Consider the following 22316-nt stretch of genomic DNA (forward strand, 5'->3'; position numbering starts at 1 on the left):
TTTTTGTGGTACAATGTGATGTTTTGATTCATATATACCTTGGGTGATGAACTCAAGAAAACTAGTGCATCCTTAAACTTGAATCCTGTCTTTATGATGAGTACCTTCAATTCCTCTCTTTGAGATATATGATAATGCATTATTGTTCATCATGGTTTTTCACATGAAAAGAGATATTACATGGAAAAACAGAAAATTCAAACTTTGCATTGATGTCTTTGAAGAGTGTGATTCAATCTTACTTACATATCCCCTATGTGAATACTGAAACATTTTCCCAACTTGGGTGGCTTCATACAAAGGCTCCTTTGGAAGTAAGCAGTGCTCTGGGAAGAGCCCACTGCAGGTCAGACCAAACGGCCAGATGTAAGGGTGCTGAGACTCTCTAAAGCCCAAATGCTTTTAGTTCCTCAGCACCATGTGCTCTGTCCAATCCAAAGTACCTCTCCTTTCTACACCAAAAGAAATAGCAACAAACTCACCCTTTCCTCAGCACAAGGACACTTCCCTGGACAAGGAGCTAAAAGTGAACCACTAAGTGAGGACTAGATCCTTAGCATAAGCAAGGAGAAAGCTTAGGTAGTGGTCAAGTGCAAGGTGGGGTTGCTACACACTTCTCCTAGGACCAAAGGGGAAACACTACTCTACTTATATCTGTCCACAGAGTATCTATTCTCTTCTTGCACTTTAGATGGAGGTTTCTAGATAATGATGGGGGCTAAGAAAAACTGTCTTTCCTGGTTTTTTAAAAAAGGTGTTCCAAGCAGTTCTGGCTTGCATCTAGATGTTCTTCCAAAACCTCATGAGGTCACAGGTGAGACTTTTCAGAGATGGCTGCATCTAGAGTGTGTGGGTGTGGATTAGGGGTATGATACTAGGATTAAGGGTGTATGGTACTGAATTGGTCCACTGATTGGAATTAGCACAGTTCTAGGTGTGGCTGAATGGATTTACTAAGACAGAAGCCCCTCCCTGGGTGTGGGTGGCACCACCCAAAAGTCTTTCATCCTGGATAGGCTAAAAGGGAAAAGTAGGCTGGCTGTTTGCTTCTCACTGCCTTCTGCTGGCCCTGCCATAGACTATTTCTCCTCTGCTATGCCCCTCTGCTATGCTTTCGTTCCTTGGAGCCAGCCAGCTACAGACTGAAACCTTTATAAACTGAGCTGAAACTATGGGTGTTGAGTATTTTGTCTCAGCAACGAGAAAAGTAACTAAGACACAAGCTCTCTTCTCTCACCCTCCAGGACCCACTTGGTCTTCAGTAGATGGCACTTCTTCCACAGAGATAGATGAGACTGTGACAGTGGAAGAAATTGCCTACAGCTCAATGTGAATCCCTTAAACTGTCATTTTAGCTCTTCACAGTCCTACTCACACTTAAATACTCACGTTTTGGCTACATTCAAATGTAGACTTCTGAACACATTCTGCCTACATTCTCTAAATTTCAGGTTTGGGCCAGAGTCCTTTCCTGGATTGTTTCCCACCAATCCTGCAGCTCCTGGCCTCCTTTCTTCAGGGATCAGGCCTTGGGCCATGTGCTGCAGGCAGACCTTTTTCTAGTAAGACACACATCCAGCACCATGTAGCAGACATTGCTTTGACTTCTGGTGATAAATGGAGGGACCATCTAACATCCTTATCCCAACTACGCCCTCCTGAAAGGCAGGAACATGTCATAAGCCTTTCAGTGCTCCTTACAGTATCTGGAATATTAGTAATTAAAATACAGGAGCTCCTATAACAGATCCCAGCTTGGTGCTGCCAGGTACTAGGTGTGTAGCCTTGCTCAAGGTATTTAATATGGTTGTGTTTCCATGCCATTTTAAATGGATGATAAGAAATTTTGACAGATGTCCCAAGTTTCTCTTGAAGCACTGAGCCCACATCTATGTTTTTAACTACCTCCTAGGACCTAGTGGTTATAAATACAAACCTACAGTGTCAGCCCAGTCATTTGCCCTGATCTTCAGATAAATGTATCTGATAATTAATGGTCATCTCTGATGAAATATTCATGGAAATCACACGTTAAAGTTTTCTAGAGCTGAACTAATGACCTGGTATGAACGTAATTGTTCTTTTGTAGCAATCTCCATCTCATAGTTTGGATTCCTACTCTTGGCTGTCTGAACTTGCAGGTTTTTCCTGTCTCATCTGAACACACATTTCTTTCACCCCATCCCACTCATCACACTCCCCCATCTGAGTTACACGTTTCTTACCACCTAGACAAAGTATTAAGCGGATGGACTGGTGAACACACAGGTGAGGAAATGTATAAATGGACAACACATCATGCAGAGTAACTTGTCCCAATGCTCTCCACTAAACAGCATCTCATGGATAGGGTCGGGAGCTGTCCTTACCACAGGTGCCTTACTGGCAGAGGAGTGTGTTTCATGGCCACGAGGGCGCCACCCCAGTCTAGGAACCAGACATTGTACTCTTCATCAAAGATCTGGAACAACAACAACAATAAGTATCATAGCAGCACCTTACATTTGCATAGTGCTTAACAGTTTGCAGTCTTTCACATGCGTTGTTTTATCTAGAATCTAAGCCTTCCAACAACTCTAGCAGTTTGGTAAATATTATTCCTATTTGATAGATGACAGATGAGGAACTGGGTTCATAGAGAAGACATAACTCTCCTTAAGCCACTCAAATGGTACTTTCAGGGCTCATTCCCCAGTAATGTGAACCAGAGTGCCATATCCAGGTGAAGCAATAAGATGCATGTTTAACTAGGTAACTGAAAGAAAAGTTTGATTTCAAAGAATCTTACCCGTCTTTTCATCTTAGAAAGTTACTCAGCCCTCTCTTCCTCCTCTCTATTCAGATGTTTGCTATTTAATAAGTGGTCTATGTCTCATGGGGTTGACTATAATTTACCTAAGATCTTAAAAGATATTTTCCCTAGACACTATGATAACTGAATACTTATGCTAAGCCAGTACCTCCCGGGTTCCCCTCAAAGTTGAATGAAGACTTCTATGCCTGTGAACAACTATTCTAAGTAAGTATTCATTAGAATATAGCTGCTATGCTTTATATCTAGATGGTCCCCAAATCCACATGTGCTTAGAGGTGGAGATTTTGGGTAGTGATTGGATCATGGGGGCATAATACTCATCAGATTAATCCACTGATGAGTTTATAGCTAATAGGATATTGGGAGGTAAAGCCTGGTCAGAGGAAGTGGGTCACTATGTTGTGACTTTGCTGAGTATAGCTTTCTTCCTCCTCTCTCTGCTTCCCTGCTACCATGCCATGGACTGTTTCTCCTCTGCCAGAACCCTCTGTCATACCTCCCTGCCTTGGAGCCAGCTGACTATGGACTGAAACCTCTCTATAAACTGCACCAAAATTCCTTAAGATGTTGATATATTTTGTCCCAGCAATGAAAAAAAGTAACTAAGACAACAGCACTTTCAAGGATGTAGTTATTCATGTTTGATTCAACTATTTTCCAAAATCTATCCATCCATCCATTCACCCCTTCACTTATCCTGTGATCCATCTGCCCATCTATTCATAGGCATTTGCTAAACATGAACTATGATATAAAGCTCTGAACTAAGAGAACATCAGACTTAATCCTACATAGGGCATATGCCATATATGACTCCAATATGAAGCAGGAAAGACATTTCTTCAGCAAAAAACTAACTTCAGCTTTAGAGCTTTTAGAGGAAAATAGGCTAAAGAATTCCTCCAGCACTTAGTCACTGATGGTGGCTCTTGTAGTCTAGATGAAAAAGCTGGGGTGGTGGATTAGGTGAAGAGGGCTGGAAAGGGGTAGAGGGAGGCAGCTGAATTTAAAAAGGGAATGAGTAGGCAAAAGGGGCCTCCTGTACATATGGCTCAATGAAAACTATGGAAAAAAATAAAGAGCCCCTACCTCTTATTATTTTCAACCTTCACATTTAACTTTTCAGGAAAAGCAAGTATCTTACAAATGGGAAGTCTTAACATGTGAAGGATAATTCACAGGCTTCTCTCTCCAGAGGTTAATGGCTGGCTCTACGATAAGCCACTTAATGGGCACAGGACAGAAGCCTGGGCATGAGAATGAGGATGAGGGTAGGAGGAGCCTTGGCCCTTGAAAGGATGGAGAAGCTGGCCTCACATTTTCCTCCTCAGGCTATTGTTCTGACCACTGATAACTCTTACCCTGTCCAGTGTGGCAGAGCAAAGTGGAAGCTGTGGCTGTTTGAGAAAAGAGAAAGGAAAATCAAGTAGTAATGACACAAAGAAATGATGGTCCAGTGACCACCTGGCCAGCTGAGCTGTGTCCAGAGGTGAAGAGCTGATGAACTGTCTGTTGGTGATTTGGGACCAGATGCATTTGCAGGCCGGCTTCCTCCTTCCCTTTGTACCTGCCCCAGGATCTCATAGTTGGAAGGTATGAGCTTATTTAGGTGTCAGTTCCCCGTCCACCTGATTATGGTCTTGTAAGTAGGAAACTTGACTCATTTGTCACTCTATGCCTTACAGTACTTAGAACAGCTACCATGTTAGGTAATTTTTTAAATCATGGTAGCAGTGATAGTGGTGGCCTTGGGCTGACGTGATGGTGATACTGCTGATGAGGAGGACAATCTTCTCTAAAGCATCAAATAGGAACTTGTCCAACACATTACAGAGGTGACTTCACCTTTATTATCAAAACATTCAGTGGTATTCCCTTGTTTTCTCTGGGTAGACACTGTCTCATCTTTAAGAATTACCAAATGCCACCACTTCTCATGAAGTCTTCCCCACTTTCCCCAGAATCAATTCTTCCTTTTCATATCCGTGCTCATAGTCCCAGGAAAATAATACAATCACCCTGAACTGTTGGTAGTGAACCTGTTTCTTTTATTTAATTTTGAGCTTGTTCAGTAAAGAAACTCCAACACTTGAGGTTTCTGCCCAATACTTAGTTGACATTGGATAAACAGGTGTTGTCCAATACAGTAGCCACATGCAATGACTTAAATTTAAATTAATTGAAACAAATGAAAAGTTCAGTTCCTCTGTCACACGAGCCATGTATCATGTGCTTGGCAGCTTGTGCAACAGCATAGAATCAGAACATCTCCATCATCCCTCGGAGTTCTACTGGCTATCACAGCTGTTTGTGAAACTGAATTAATTCTCGATGTAGTCATGCATCTGTTAAGCTGTCTTATAACACTTAACCATCAACTTCCATGGACTGCCTGATTTAATAGTCTAATCTTTTCACTTTTCAGATAAAGAAACACATTCAGAAAGGTGATGAGGCCTGCCTTCCAAGATCCCCCAGCACATTAGCAATAGACACCATTTTATGGGTTGAATCCCCAGCAACCAGCACAGAATTTAGCATCCACTGGCTGTTACATATGTAACGCTGAAGGAAGAAATGAACCATCTGGGATAATTCCAGTTCTTCCTCCTCCCTGTTTTGCTCTTCCCATCTTGCCCCATTCCTCTAAACTTCCAGCCAGATTCATCAAACTGAGTAGTTGCTTTCGCAACTACAAAGTCACAGTGAGCCTAGGTATCCAGAAGGAGAAGAGGTATTGGCAGAACTTACTCTAAATGCCTCTTCCTCTTTCCTCTTCCTCAATCATCCCAGTTACCTGTCTCCATGTGTTCCCGCCATCAGAGGAGATGAACACTCCAATGTCAGTGTAGGACAGCTCCGGACCAATGTTGCCTGGAATATAATCAGATCATTTAAAATCGTCAGGCAGTTTACGATTCAGCCTGCTCAAGACTGGTGGACAGGGTATCAAAGACAGAGATGTTGGATGCTATGCTTACAGTTGATTTGTGCGGTCTTTTTCTTGCTGTCATATCAAAAGCCCAGCAGGAAGTAAAACCCAATATGGGAAGACAAGTAAATAGTATGACAAGAAGGCAGCTTTAAATGATAAAACTCAATGACTGAATATTGACTCAGGTGAGTTTCCTAAATTATTCATCTGTATACCAATACTACTGTAAATTTCTTCTGACAGCTGTCCTAGGAAAATGCGAGTGAGTGGGGGAATCGACATATATGGAGAAGGTGTACTCTTCAGGCATACTTTTACCCCAGGAAAAACTGGTGTGTCCCGTGTGTGCATGTGCGTGTGTTTTCAATCTGACAGAATATCTCTTGAGCACCAGGCAGTTGAGCGGCCCAGTGGCAAAGACCATGCAACCTAAATTACAGATTGAGCAAAACAAGATGACCACACTTCCCATAGCAAGGCTACCAAGTACGGGAGAAGGAGGTACAGGTTATGCCGGGACCAAGCACACTTATCGCTTCCAGCCCTGTACATTCTCTTCTCTCTGCTCTTCCTTTCCCCGCTTGTACTGCATTGCCTTGAAATCGTGTTCATTCAGAAATCTGTCAAGATTTTCTATTCTGGTGATACTATCCTAGTTTCCTCATGGACAATGCCAGCCTCGGAACCTAAAACGATGCCCCAAACTGAGTAGCTAATGCTTAATGTGCAATTGTGAGATGAATGTGTGAGGAAATAGATGACTGAATGATGTTCCAATGTTTGTGTGCCCCAGGGGACATATCAAAAGCCAGGAAGGGACCCTAAACGCCTAAGAGTTTAACATAGTGGTTGATATTTTTTCTTTAAAAAATAGCAGGAAGAGAATGTTAGTTCCCACACATCTGTAGCCTAAATAAGAGCACAATAAAAATGCAATAATGAAAATGTTAATTGAGTGCCTGACATTTACTGCTTCAAAATGAGAAATTAAAGCCAGGCTACAGCTTGTCAAGCTCCCATCGGCACCAGGGCGCGCACAGCTAGCCAACTTGTTTTGACACCAGGCTTCCAAAAATAACCCCAGGGCTCCGGGCTCACGCAGTAGGTATGGGAGGAACAGGGAGAGGCTTGAAAGGCAGCTCTTTGGAGATCTGCCTGGAATTTGGAATTCAACGCTCCACACGCAGGTTTTATAAGACAGATGTAAAGAGGATGGAGCAGAGAATGTCAACTCGGTTTGTGGTGGTGGCTGCCAGAAAGCATTGTGCTAAGATCTGTTGGAAGCTTTGTGCAGTTTCCACATGACAGTGTGTGAGGGGCCACTGTAGCGTCAACCAGGGGCAGTGAGGGAGGATGGCGGTCAGCACAGAGGCACCCTGGGGTTCCATGTCTGGTGGGGCTCCTTGGGGCTACTCCACTCTAAGCTGCTTCTGCTGCTGCTTCCAGCTTCTTTTTCAAAGCTTGACCAGGATGGTCTAGAAGGCTGAGGGGCTAAGAACCCCAGGCTCACAGTCAGATCTGTGTTTGGAAATCTCTTTTGTCAACTGAACGGCACCTTGAAAGCTACCCTACTAATCCAGATCCTGAGACCAGAATTGGTTCCCAGATGAAAGGACAGAAAAGACGGACCAGGATGACATGATCTTTGAACATGCTCAGCCCCTGAGTGGCCCTGCGGACAATCTGATAGGAACAGCTTGTGTGGTGGGGAGAGAAGGAAGACTTGAGCAGGGAAGCTGACTGATAAGTGAGACTGCAGAGGGTCGGCCAGAGTGGGGTGGGAAGAAGGGGCGCAGCTGCATCCGCTCGAGCACACGGCAGGAGCGAGGAAAGAGCCGCCCACTGCAGGAGAGCAGGGGCCGTCCTCACCAACAGCCGCAGTTGGTCAGTACCAGAGCTGTCCTTTGGGGCAGCTTTAAACAATTTGTTTTTGTCCCATTGCTTCCTAACACTACCGCTACCCTTCTCTGTTCTTTATACACTTGTGAACAAGAGAAAGAGAGCCACGGAGGCCTTTGTGGGTTAGAGATGCTGCTCTCATCACCACGGAGGCCAGAAAGAGAAGCTGTTTATGCAGGGGGTGAAGGGCTGGCTGCAGAAAGGATGTACCAGGCAGGCAGCCCTAGGGGAGAAGGCCATCAAGGGAGGGAGCACAAGGTGTGGACTCTTGGGGTTCATAGGAAGCAGGACAGAGTGTGTCAGCTGTGGGGCTAGCATGGGAAGGGGCTGGGGACAGGGCTAGCTGGACTGTTATGGGAGGAGCACCCTGCTGGGGTGAGGGGAGTGGGCTTGGGCAGGATACCTGTTCCCACTCACCCCTCCTCTCTGCAAATTAAAGAGGGCTGAGCTTGCCCTTGCTACATCACAGGGTCGCTGCACAATCAGAGCAGAGAGTGCTCTGCACATGGAAAAGCACTGTGAATATGGGAGGTCTTTACTACCAGTTGGAAACCAGGGTTCAGGGTATCAAGAACCCCAGTGGCTCTACTTGCTAAAAGCAATTGCCAGACTCTCTGGATGAGATTTCAGGCTGCCTTCTGAGGTGTCCTCACCAGGAACTGGCAAGGAATCCCGGGGCACACATTCACCTCGAGACCACCTCTCAAGGCAAGGTGGGAAGAGGGATGCGATGCAGGAGGGAGGGAGAGAGCCTAGAGGTCCCGGGGTCAGGGGGGATGGGTGTAGGAAAGGGCCCCAGAGAGACCGGGCTGCGGGTCACCCCGAGCATACTCAGATGACTTGAGGATCACTTTCCTAATGGCAGATCAACTCCAGGGAGACCAGACAAGCAGGACAAGGAAAAGCAAGCATGAAGAGGCCGCAGGATCTCATCAGCTGTGCTACATCCTCCCATGTCCTGGTAAGGAGCCTCGAGAATTGGATGGGGGAGGAAAAAGGAATCGTTCAATTTTGATACAGGCGGATAAAAAACTTAAAAATGACTCTGCAATGTCTACATGTCATAGAAGACTTAACAAAACTGATTTAGAGACATATTAGCTCACAGGTAACAAGAACCACTAATTCCAGCTCCCTAACCTCAACGCTATGTCCAGTCTCCTGGGCTCATGTTCATCTCTCATTCTTACAACACCCTGGCGAGGGAGAAGACACCCTTGTTTTACAGATGAGGAATACAAAGCCCAAAGCTAAAAAAAATTCACAAGCCCAGTGAGTGTCAGAGTACAGCTTAGAAGGTAGAAGGTCAGGGTTCCAGGCTTTCTCGGACGCACATGATCTATGGGCTCTGTGGAAGGAGATGAACAAATTATACTCTTCTAATGCAAGAACAGTTTTAACTTCTGTGATATTAATGCGGACAGGCTGCATGTACTGAGCACTCAGTATGTCCTGAGCACTGTTCTAGCATTTGAAATTCATTACCCCATTTAATCCTGGAATTTTATTATGTTAGTACTCTTATTCCCACTTTGCTGATGAAAACAGAGGTACGGGAGGGGTTAAACCACAATGAACAATGCCTGGCTATATCATAAGCATTCAGATCATATTAACTTTCACTGCTGATCACTATTGACTGTTATTGCTTCTACGCCAGGCCCCAGGGGACAGGCAGCAGCCCCCGAAGGGAAAGAACCAAGTCACCCTGACTGCAGAGTGTAGGGACCACTCCCCATGCTGGGAACAAGCACAGAGCCTGTCTCCCGTCTCACTGCTCTGGAATCCAAGGTGAGCAGCACTACTCATGGTGGATCCTGTCCAAACTCACTGGCGAGGAGCTAACTGAGATGCCAGTGGGCCACACTAGCTGTCAATCTGGTGACAGTGGTTGGTCACTGGTGGTTTTTAAAAGTTTCCTCAGTTACAGGCTTGGAGAAGGAAGCCATGGCAAGGAGAGTAGGCAATCCAGAGGCTAGAGCTTTGGGTTGATGAGGGAAAACAGAATGCACCTCCTCAAAAAGTCGCTGTGATTTATCTGCTTTCATTAGAAAAAAAGCTGCCTCACAGAGCTCCAACTGCTAAGATTAGAAGCCTGATTTGTGTTATGCTGGTAATGTATTCCTGAAAAGGTGTATGCAAATCAAATGCATGCTAATCAGAGCACATTCCCCAGGAGACTTGCATTTCATTTCAGAGTTGCTTTATCTTCATTTCTGATTGATGCTCAGTGGACAGGGGCTCCAACAATGCAACCTCAAGTTTTTCTGCCCTTTCCCCCAGGCTTGCAGCCAAGTGCTTAATCACGTGTAAACAAACCTTTACATGCACCAGAGACCTCCTGATTGAAAACAGCTCTGGGTAAAATGCTTTGGCGAAGTGTCTTCGGTGTAAAGAGAAAACTGCCCCAACTCATATTTGGAGAGCTGGGAGACCTCATACATCATGCTTTTTAAAGTGAGAAAGCCTTATTACAAATAATCAGACCTGTTTACTTTGGCAGCAACTCTGGCCTCTTGCTAAGCTGAGAGGGTCCCTCTACGTCTCTGGGGCTGGTGTGGTGGTGAAGAGGACTCATTACCCAAGAAGTTATGATTGTCCAGAGCGCTGTGGATCTGACATGCTGTGATCCTGCATGTTTTCTGGGGAGAGCTCCCGTAGCTTTCAGTGAATGATCAAATGAACCCATGGTCCAAAAATAGGAGACAAACTTGTTCTGGAAGCTTTCCATGAGGAAGAATTCTAGGAATGTTTTCCATACCTGTGGCCACCACAAGTCCTGGGGCTGTCTCCTTGCTGGAGATTCTTCCTGAAGAATACGGGTTTTCAGAAAGCTGCAAGTGCAGGTGTAAGGAGCAGAAGGGCTGAAAGGAAGAGGAAAATCATTTCATTCTGGGAAATTCCTTACCTTCACTCACCACTGCCCCACTGGAGATGAAGCTTCCAGACATTCAGCTTCCAGAAACAGCAAGGTACTGGATAAAGAGCCACAAACTTCTCTCTCTCCATCTGACAAACCCAATATTTCTCTTTAGAAGTTTCCCTGAGTACCATCCATAGTCCTTTCTGCCCTTATTCCTACATACTGGGGGTGATTAAAATATATGGTGAATGTTTAATTTCTAAAAATTACAGTACTAGACACATTGCCATCCATCCCCCTCAAAATCCTCTGCCTCACCCCAAACACACATATCCCATCCTTCCTGCATCTTTCTGAAGCAGTTCGGGAGGTCCTCCCTCATGAGTCTCTTTATGGGGTATGGTCAAAAGTATGGTGAATGCTGTAGCCCAGTGCTATCCAACACAAAGGGAAGGCTTGTAAAACCATCATGGTGTGTCCACATCCACCTTATTCACTGGGTCCGGCATCAGATGACTTCTGGTTAATCCCCAAAGCCAAAATGACCATGAAAGGTAAATGTTTTGAATTGACTCAAGACACTGAGGCAGTCATGACAGTGCAGTGAAAGACACTCACCAGAGAGGACTTCTAGAACAGCTTCAGAAAGTGTCAGGGGTGGTAGGATGAGTGTGTTCGAAGTGAATGGGAGAATGTCGAGGGGGATTAATAGCAATGTGCCTTTTACTATAATAAGTATTTTAAAAATGTAAACACAAACTGTATTTGGATCACACCTCATCCAATCACATGCTCTCCTGCCTCAGCCTCACCTCCACCCTCCATCAAGGCCCGGGTCTTGGTTGGCCCAGTTCATGGCTGGAGAAAGATTCCCTGGCCTCTTCTCAGACAATGACAGTGACCTCCCCAATCGGATCCTGATCATCAAACCCTGCTTCTCAGACCTCTAAGGGGCCACCTGGAGTAAAGGGGGAAGCTAAGAGAAACAGTCCCAGTCTTCTTCTTCAACTGGATCGTTTCTGCTTCGATTTTATACATTTTGTTCCTGTTTATAATTTTAATGGAATTTTATATAAAGCAATGATTTGAAACACCTAAGTTTACGTCCCCTATTTATTTATGCATGCCATACGTACATTTTTAAAGGGCTTGGGGATTCACAGAGATACGTCCTATACAAAAAATAAAAATGCGAAGATATAAAAATGAAAAGAGAAAATTGGGTTAAGAAAATAAGATTAAGCCATGGCTAAGATTTCAGAAAAAATATTATGCTATGAGGCGCTTTTAGGTGTAGGCAGCCACTTGTCTCTGATCTTCTTAGTGCCCAAAACAAAGCAAAGGAAACAAACAAAAAGCCACGCAAAGAAAACAAAAACATGAACTTAGTTAAAAACTACAAAAAGGGTAAGGGCACTGTTGGCCATAGTCTTCACTCTATCCCCATCGTTTAATAGTGTCTAGGACATGATAGACAGGGGCTTGGTAAACATTTTTAATACATGGCAAAAGGAGGTCCATTGCTCCTTTGTGCTGGAGAACAATAATCACTTCCGGTGTTGTACAATGGTTTCTGGTACAGGCCCTCATGAAGAGGACACTGAAGGTTATGAGTGTTACTGTTAATTGTTTCCCCTTCCCGCCTGGAGGCTATTTGACACACCCCATCGGCTGAGGTTCCTACCCTAATATTCTGTACACCAAGAACCTGAGAAAGCCGATGGATTAATTGACTCTCCCACAGAGACATGCCAGCTTGACCTTCCCAGGGCTCCAAGACTGAATCTGCTTCCCTTGACATCTATCATGCACTCCTCAACTGTGTCATGTTAGCGTCTCTTCAAGCCCTGCCTGAGACTTTTAAGTATAGGTCCCTTCTCTCATACACTTCTTTGTTTTACTGTGGGCTGAAGTACACTGTAAAAGCCTGTGCAGCTTAACTGAGCCTTCCACACAATTGATGTGGCAGTCTGAGGTGCAGACCGATGCCCTGGGAGTTAGAGAAAATTCTCAAATTCTCTTGGTAGGGTAGGAGAAAGCCCTTGGCATCTCATTCCCAGGGAGCCAGCCTGCCCTGTGAACCTCCCAGGAGACAGACGACTGACCAGCAGGCAGTGCACTGGGCTTCCTCTCAGGTCCGAGTCTGGAGCTTGCAGCAGGCGCCAGTCCCTGCCTTTGTTGTAAGTGATGTATGTCTTCACCTGCTCATCCACTTTCTTGTTTGCCAGGAAGATCCCCTTGACGCCTGCTACCTGGGAAAAAAGGTAGAGATGGAGAACCAGGTTGGGCTGAAATGCCTGTGGTCTTAGAGATGCCCTGAAAGAGCCCCAGCACGTTCCACATGTTACTTGGGATACAACAGAGCAACGGAGGACCTTGGTGAGAAATGCCATAAGCCCTGTGGTCACTGAAAAATTGGCTTTCATCTCTGTGCCCCACACCACCTTGTCCCCTCTTACCCACTGCTCTCACCTACTTTGTGTGTCTCTGTACTCTGTCCCTTAGGACCTCATCCTGAATAACATTCCCTCTGACAACAAGTAAAGTCGCTAGGTATCTTTTCTTGAGAACACGTGCTTCATCCCAAGAGAGACTTGCAGATAGGTCTTCAAGGCATCAAGGGATGAGCCTTAGCGATGGAAGTGGGAGAACCCTAACTTGGTGGTAGGAGAGATAGTCTGGGGCAGATGGTCCGGTGCAGCCCTGCTCTCTGTTTCCGCCCATAACAGCATCTCATTGTGTGATTTGGAACAATTCACAGAGCTTTGGGTCTCAGCCAATGATCATTTTAAAATTGGTGGAGTGAGCCCTGTCTTTGTTCTTTTCTCCAGTCCATTGGCAAAGGGTCTGTGAGATAATGCAGAGTACCCTTGCCAGAGTTCCTAATGTACTGGGGTTTGCCCGGCCTTGACACTGTAAAGATAAAGGGCACTGCCACTGAACAAGTAGCTGGAGGATTCAAGATTTATTACCCAGAAGGTTCTAGACTAACTACAAATTCAACTCAGACTTTGACTCCTTCTATTGCACCTGCTGGGGAAGGAGAACAGAAACGTAGAGTGATAATGTTCTGTACCACAGAAAGATACTGGTGAATTTCCATGGAAATCCCAGCAGGTTCCAAAGGGAAAAGGCAATTGAGATGCATAACGAAAAGAAGGCTGAATGGCAGATTGCTCAATGATACTGCAATATATCAAAGATTGATTTCTATTTATTTCCCGTTCTTCCATGTTCACGGCTTACTGGGGTTCACTGCTGTTCTGTCAGAACAGCAGTTGGAAAGGTAAAGAATTCCACAGAAGGTAGGGCTGTCATAGCTGTTGTTTTGCCACATGGCATACTTTAGTCATTTGTTTCTGTAGTAGTAACCTGACTAGCCTTGAAAGACAATGCCTACTCAATTAAACAAACAAACAAACAAAACTCCCAGCAAACGGACAATATCAGGAGGAGAACAGAAATATCAGAGAAAGATACTACAGGGGAATTTGACAAATAGCCAACAAAGAAACTGATCCGATTCCTACCTGGACAGAGGGTGGGTAGGGTAGAGCGAGGTACCCAGTGGGAGGGGGCAGTGTTGTCCCAGTTATGCCTTTCACCATCGCTACCTTCCCTGTGCTCACAGCTTACTGTCAACACCATTTCAGGACAGCTGGTGTCTCAGAATGCATACCTAGGGGCTCCGGGAACCCCTGAGAGGCTCCCGTCTGTAACATCAACTGCAAAGGTGTAGAGGTATAGGTTAAGCTAGGCTGCCACTCATTCCTCAAAAGCAATGGAATCTGAGTTCCTCCAGAACCCTAAATCAGGCCCCCCATCACATACCCCAAAATTCACCCAAGGCCTTGCTGTGCACCCTCCATAAGAAAATGCACAAGTCACACTGAGACCCCTGGGCCTGTGACCTACTCACTGTTCCCATGAGGTCCCTGACTCTCCCCATCCCTGCTTCCTTGCTGGGTTCATAAGAGCAGAAGTGTGTGGTTTCTGATAAGCACATTTAGCAAATGGAAAGTGGGTGTCATTATCACGTTTTCTCACTGAGAGCTCCATCACTCAAATGGGCATTCTCTGTGTCCTACAGGAAAATTCTCCAGGTAAAATCAGGAGGATGGGGGCTGAAAAGATGTGAATAAGAGGGATTTTCTTAGAGTCCCACGCAGTTGCAAAGGCAGTTTCCTGCAACTGTACATAATGCCGCAGCAACGTCCCTCCTGCCTGAGAGGACCAGGACACTTTCCATTTGCATTTGGACAGTTCAAGCTCTTAGTTTATTACTGAATTCTATCTTGGCTCCATGTTCCATGTAAATGAGCTCTAAGTTTAGAGGGCACTTGGCTCTTTGTGTATCTCAGGCCAACAGCTTTCACTTTTTGACTGCCACCCAAGTCAAGTACATTTATGTTGCAAGGTAATACTTACATGGTATGTGCACACACATATGCACACATGTGCTTCTGGGACAAAGGTGCCATGGGGTACGATTTGGCCTCCCTGCATGCAGTGTGAGGGAATTGGAGAAGAGACTCATGTTTTTACTTGTCTTCATCCACGGAGATACCTAGTAACCAGTAACTTTAAATGCTTTTTTTCCCCTTGTTTGAAATTAGAAGTGAGGCTGAGCTGATGGTCCCAGAAGTCCAGGAAGAAGGGTACCAGCTGGTGATGGTACCCATAAAGCGGGGTACAAGGTGTCCAACCTGCATGGCCCTCTTTCCCTCTGGGCACTAGTTTGAGGTGCACAGGGAAACTGACAGCAGGCCCCTTGGCACAGAGCTGTGTCCAGGTGGCATTCTCATCTGCTGTTCCCATCCCTGGGACCTCAGGACAAAGACGCCATGGCTCTGCTGAGAAAAGCAATTACCATGCCCTGCCCTAGGCCATCCCCAGAGTTGGACCTATGTTGAGGGCCTGTGAAGGTTAGTTCAGGGGAAAATCCCTGTGGGGTTGGCAAGCAGCTGTCCACCTGGCCAAGAAGGGTCAGTGAAAGTCATGATAAAGCAGAAGGTGGAAGGGAGCCACCAGGGACAGGACAAGAAAGGGAACTTCAGTGAGGCAGGTAGAGACCAGAACACTGAGCCTGCTTGGAAAGGTGCATTTTCCCCTCCTGAGCAGAGTGGCGTCAACATCATTAGTCACTAGAAAAATGCAAACTAAACCCATAGTGAAATACTACTAGGTCTTTATCAGGATGGCTAGACACGCACACAGCACACACACAATAAAAACATAAAAACATGCTAATAAAAAGTGTTGATGAGGATGTAAGCAACTTCATGCTCATATTTGGCTTGTGGGGATGCAAAACAGCACTCCTGATTTAGAAATGGATAGGATAGCTTCTGATAAATATATTCTCATATTTGATCCAATATTTGATCTGGGTATTACCCATGAAAAATAAAAACTTATGCTCCTGTGAATGTTTATAGAAGTGGTATGCATGATCACACAAAACTGGAAACAACCAATTCTTCAAGTGATGATGAATAAACTGCAGCACATCTGCATAATGGAATATGATTCGGCAATAAAATGGAGCATCCATGGACACAGCATGGATGAACCTCAAGCACATACTTTTACTTGAATGAAGCCAGACCGAAAGATTACCTACCATATAATTTTATTCGTGGATACTCTAGAAAAGGAAAGACTGGGGACTCATAGGGATGTTTGTCAGTGTCCACAGGTGGGATGAGGGTTCACAGCAAAAGGGTTAAAAGAGGGAATGGCCCAGGGAGGAGACTGTTCTATGTCCTGATGGTGGTGGTAGTCACACAACTTTAGGCACCTGACTACACCCATGGAAGTCTGCATACTAAAACTGGTAAGCTTTACTGCACACAAATTATTCCTCATTTTTTAAAGTATGAAAAAATCAAGTCAGGATGGTGGACTCGAAGGGGGCAGCAATTCACAGCCTTTCCATGACCTGGAACCAAATAGAAGGAAAATGGCTATTCAGGGAGGAAAACAAGATGAACAGCTCCAGGAATCAATTAAGAGGCAACAGGAAAATGAGATGCCGTGGAAAATCAGAAGCACAATGTAAAGAAAAGAATGAACCAGTCCACAGTACCAGTCTGTGGGTGTGGGTAGGGGAACGCGACTCTGCAAACACAAGGTAAGCACAGTGATAGGTAATGGCCTGGCAGCACCGGCCTCAGGACAAGCCCAGGACCCTGCATGCTGTCAGTCTAGCACGAGGTTTTTCTCTCACATGAGAGGCTAGCTTTGTAGAAGAACTCCATGACAGTGCTTACCGTATCTCAGAGAGGTATAACCAGGAGCCATCTCGAAAGGGAATTATTGTCTGGGGCTGGGCTACTCCAGGGATCAGAAATCACAGAACAACCTCAAGGTCCCCGGGACAATCTGCAGAAGTGACGCAGTGCAACGTAGCCCAGGAGAGATGCGCAGACAGGGGGAGTGCTAAGTGCAGATGTCTTGAGACACTTCAGCAGCAGGGAGCTGCGGAGGGCACAGTGGGCAGCTGCAGTGCGGAGCCAGGCCTGTCAAGTGTGCTTTCCTGAGGGCTCTGGGTCTCAAAGTCCTAGGACTGAGCCTCACAGATGGCTCCATGTCCCTTGCTGCCCTCCTTACAGCAAAGAAGCCAGTGGTCTATTTGTTGCCCCAGCTGTCAGTGTGTCTGGGGATATGCCTCTGCTTGGCCACTTTCTACATCTTCAGGGTGCACAGACAGGTGCCCTTTGGAGCAGGCGGGGTGTCTAACCAGCCCACGGGCCTTAAAGCTAGTTGACCATAACAGCGGCTTGGGGTGCACAGACACAAACCATGCAAGGCTCTGGAGTGAACACAGCCTTAGGCAGACAACATTACACTGACGAGAGCCCCAGCTCAAGAAAAGGGGCAGGTCAGGGCTCAGTATTTATCCAGCAACAGCCTATTTAGTGGGAGGAAAGACACAGGGCCCCGTTATGATTCATATCTCCTCACTTCTGGGCTGATTTCAAATACCACAAGTCCTGAAGAGAAACTTCACTCATCCAAACACTTCCACATGGAGGATTTTTGTTTTCCAACTCGTTTTTCTTTTTCTTTATTTTTAAAGTTCTTTCCCTTTCATTTATGCTATTTTGCATTTTTATCCTTTTTCTTCCTTTCTTTTCCTTGTTCTCATTTGGTTTTTTTTCTGTTATAATTACTTAATTTTATTTGCTTTTTAACTCTTTGATAGAATTTTATCTTATTTTTCACTTTCCTCTTATTGTCCATTTTCCCTTTTTTATTCTATTTTCTTTCTCTTTTATTTTTCTTCTCCTTCCACAATTTTTATTTCTACTTTTAATCTACTTAGCCTTTTAGATTACATTATTACTTCTATTTTCTTTTCTATTGTTAATAGAAGTATGATTATTGCTTTTTGTTGGTTTTTACTCTATGTCAACATCAGGTTTGGCTTTGTGTTGTCATTGTCTCTACAGGCATTTTCTCTTCTTTGCGCAGTGCTGAGTACTGAGCCTACAAAGGAAGGCTGGGTATAAGAAGACCCTCACATGAAAGTAGAAGGCATATCTGTCTATACGGATGCACACATCCCAACACAGAGACAGAAATATAAGGAAGGTAACATAATTTTTCCTAAAGCCCATAACACATCAGTAACTTAACACAGAGATACAGAAATGGATAAAAGGGATGAATAGTCAAAAGACTATTTATTTATTTATTTTTTAATTTTTTAATTTTTATTTTTTTGTACCAGGGATAGAACTTGGGACTTTGCACTTGTGAGGCAGGCAGCAGAACCACTGAGCTAAATCTCCAGCCCTAAAGACTATTTTTTAAAGATGAATGACTTCAAAGAGGATACAAATAAGCAGTTGAATGAATTGAGGAAGACGGTGCAGGATATGAAGGAACAATTCAACAGAGATGGAGATTCTGAGGAGAATCAAACAGAAATATTGAGAATGGAAAGCACAGTAAGTCCAACCAGAATCTCAGGGGAAAGCTTCACCAATAGACTGGATCAACCAGAAGACAGAATTTCAGGGGTTGAAGGTATAGTTCATGAATTAGCACACTCACACACTAATAAGGAAAAAAAAAGATAAATTATGAACAGAATATTTAAGAATTCTGGGACATGATTAAAAGGCCAAACTTATGAAATTTTGATGTAGAAAAGGCTACTGAAGTTCAGGCTAACAGAGCAGAAAATCTATTCCATTAAAAAATAACAGAAAACTTCCCAAATCTTGAGAAAGTTATGGACTTCCATGTACAGGAGGCATTTAAAACTCCAAACAGCCATGACCAGAGAAGAACTTTCCCATGTCACATTAAAGTTAAAATGTCAAGATTACAGAACAAGGAAAGAATACTGAAAGCTGAAAGACAGAAGCATCAAGTCAAGTATAGAGGCAAACACATCAGAATAATTGTAGATTTGTCTACAAAATCTCTAAAGCCCAGGAGGGCATGCAACAATGTATTTCAAGTTCCAAAAAGAAATAACTATCAATATAAGTTATTATATCCAGCCAAGCTATACTCAAAATTGAAGGAGAAACAAAATGCTTCCAAAATAACATAAACTAAAGAAATTCATGACTACTAAGCTAGTATTACAGAAGACAATTAAAGAAATCTTATACATAGAAGAGGAAGAATAGACTATTGAGAATTACAAAAGAGTCAAACAGTAGAAAAACAACAAAGTATTAGTTATTAGTACATGCTTTTCTATAATAATTATGAACATAGTCTTAATTCTCCAATTAAAAAAACACTAAAAGGCAGACTGGATTAAACCAGACTCAGTGCTTTGCTGCCTGCAAGAAACACACCTCATTAGCAAAAATGCACACAAAGTCAAAAGATGAAAAACAATATTCCATGCAAATGGAATCAAAAAGCAAGCCAGAATACATATACTCATATACAACAAAGCAGATTTCAAGATAAAAAATAGAACAAAGAAGTCCACTGCATATTATTAAAGAGAAAAGTCCACCAAGAAGGTATAATAATTATAACAGTACACTCGGTTTTGTAAAATAAACACTATTCAACACAAAGAAATGCATAGGTCCCTAGACAATAATGGTGAGTTCAATACTCCACTTTCATCAGTAGATAGGCCATCCAGACCACAAAAAAAAAATCCGTAAAGAAACATCAGTGTTAAACTACACCACTGATCAAATGAAATAAACAGATGTCTACAGAACATTCCACCCAACAACTATAAAATACACCTTCTTTACAGCAGATCATGGATTCTTCTCTAAAGGAGACCATATTTTATAACAGAAAGTAAGTTTTAACAAATACTAAAAGGAAACTGAAATACATTCTAGCATCTTATCAGATGATCATAGAATGAAACTAGAAAACAACAGAATCTATCCAAACACAGGGAAATTGAATGATTCAGCTTTGAATGATTGGTGGATCACTGAAGAACACAAAAAGGAAACTTAAAAATTCCTAGAGTCAAATGAACATAGAAACACAGTATGCCAGAATCTCTGGGTAAAACAAGTGCAATTCTAAGAGGGAATTTTTTTATCTATGAGTGCCTACATTAAAAAATCAGAGAGCTCTCAAATAAATAACCTAATGATACATCTCGAGGTATTAGAAAAAATAAGGACAAACCAAATTTATACCTAAATAGAAGGAAAGAAATAATAAATATCAAAGCTGAAATTAATGAAATAAAGACAAAAGAATGATATACAGTATCAATGAAACAGAGTTGGTTCTCTGAAAAGATAAACAAGACTGGTAAACCCTTAGCCAAACTAACCAAAAGTAAGAGAGAGAGAACACTCAGATAAATATGCTTAGAGATGAAAAGGAAATGTTAAAGCAGGCACCACTAAAATCCAGATGATCATTAAGAGAATATTTTGAAAATCTATAACCTAATACATTGGAGAATCTAGAAAAAAAAGGATAAATTTCTAGATACATAAGACCTATTACACTGATCCAAGAGAATATAAATAACCTAAAAGGATAAAGAACAGGCAATGAGATTGAAGCAGTAATAAAAAGTCTCCCAACAAAGAAAAACTCAAGACCACATCAATTCACAGTTGAATTTTACTTTAAAGAAGTAACACCAATATTCCTCCAACTATTTCATGAAATAGAAAGGAAAGGAAGGCTTCCAAATTCATTTTATGAGGTAAATATCATCTTATGCTGAAACTGGACAAGGACATAACAGAAAAAGAAAACTATAAACCGATAAGCTTGATGAATATAGACGCCAGCATCTTTAATACAATACTTGCAAACCAAACTCAACATAACATTGGAAGATAACTAAGTTGGTTTTATTTCAGAGATGCAAGGATGGTTCAGCATCTGCAAATCAATAGATATAACACATCGTATAAATAGAATCAAGTATAACAATCACATGATCATCACAATAGATGTTGAGAAAAAGTTTTGACAAAATTCAACATCCATTTAAACTGAAATTCTCTGAAGAAACTAGGTATTGTTGGATCATGCCTCAATATAGTTATATATGAAAAACCCATAGCCAACATAATTCTGAATGAGAAAAAACTAAAAGCATTTCCTCTAAAATATGAAACAAGGCCAGACATCCACTCTCAACACTCCCACTCAATACAACACTTGAAATTTAAACCAGAATGACTGGGCAAGAGAAAGAAATAAAAGGTATACAAATAGGAAAAGAAGTTAAATTGTCCTTTTTTGCAATTACATGATCCTATACTAGGAAAATCCCAGAGACTCCAAACAAAAAGACATTTAGAAATTATAAGCAAATTCAGCAAAGTAGCAAGATATAATCTCAACATTAAAAACCCAGTAGCTTTTGTAAACACCAGCAAAGGACTAGCTGAAAAAGAATTTATAAAAACATTTCCTTCACAATTATCTTTAAAAACTAAGATATATAGAAATCCACCTAACCAACAAGGTCAAAAAATTCTACAATGAAAATTACAGATCTCTGAAGAAAGAAATTTAAGAAGACACTAGAAGATGTAAAGACCTCCCATGTTCATGGACTGGCAGAATTAATATTTTCAATGGCTATATTACCAAAAGCAATCTACAGATTCAATGGAATCTCCATAAAAATTCCAATGACATTCTCCACAGAACTAGGAAAAAAGAATCCCAAAATTAATGTGGAAATACAAAAGACCCAGAATACTCAAAGCACCTGCAAGCAAAAAGAGCAAGACTGAAGGCATCCCAGTTCCTGATCTGGAATTATACTGCAAAGCCATTTGTGACTGTTTCCCATGATGTCAACTTGGATGGAGTAAGAAGTGCCCTGCAGATTAATGGGGCAGAGTTTTGGGTGTTTTTGGTTGACATGTAGGCCCATAAACTGAGGGAAGAAGAGCCATCCCTGATGTAGATGGCAGCAACCAATAGGCAGGTAGCCTGGAGGGTATAAAAACAGAAATAAAAAGGAAGCATTCCTGTTTTGGAAGAGCTGCAGTCTTCACCATCACCTTTGTACATCAGTCTCCAGTCTCTTCAGCCTCTTAATGCAGACTCACACCACTGACTCTATGGTGAGCTTCCGGATCTTTGACCATGCACTGGTGCTGCATCCTTGATCCCTCTTATTCTGAGGATGTCTTCTTGGACCAAATAGCTGCTGAATCAGCTGGGTTTCCAGCACACTGGTGGCCACTGTGGATTCTCTCACTCTGATCATGCAGATAGCCATGCGGACTCTGCCTATCTAATAAATCCCTAGGCATAATTATACATTTCCTATTGATTCTGTGCCTCTAGAAAATCCTGACTAATACATCACA

At 43.0% G+C, this 22316-nt stretch overlaps 1 protein-coding gene across 1 annotated transcript in view; it reads right to left on the reverse strand.

Moving 5' to 3' along the window:
- Positions 1-22316, reverse strand: part of Sorcs3 (sortilin related VPS10 domain containing receptor 3) — a 568351-nt gene that overhangs the window by 76522 nt on the left and 469513 nt on the right. Inside the window, exons 10-13 of the mRNA XM_004866511.3 lie at positions 12618-12764; positions 10411-10513; positions 5613-5689; positions 2370-2461 (exon numbers count right to left, since the gene is read on the reverse strand). Of these exons, the coding sequence (XP_004866568.2) occupies positions 2370-2461; positions 5613-5689; positions 10411-10513; positions 12618-12764 (419 nt within the window). The remainder of the gene's footprint in view (positions 1-2369; positions 2462-5612; positions 5690-10410; positions 10514-12617; positions 12765-22316) is intronic.

Source organism: Heterocephalus glaber, unplaced genomic scaffold, assembly GCF_053883595.1.
Source record: "Heterocephalus glaber isolate CG9 unplaced genomic scaffold, H.glaber_assembly_v1.0 deba00001498, whole genome shotgun sequence".
In the NCBI taxonomy this organism is placed as follows: Eukaryota; Metazoa; Chordata; class Mammalia; order Rodentia; family Bathyergidae; genus Heterocephalus; species Heterocephalus glaber.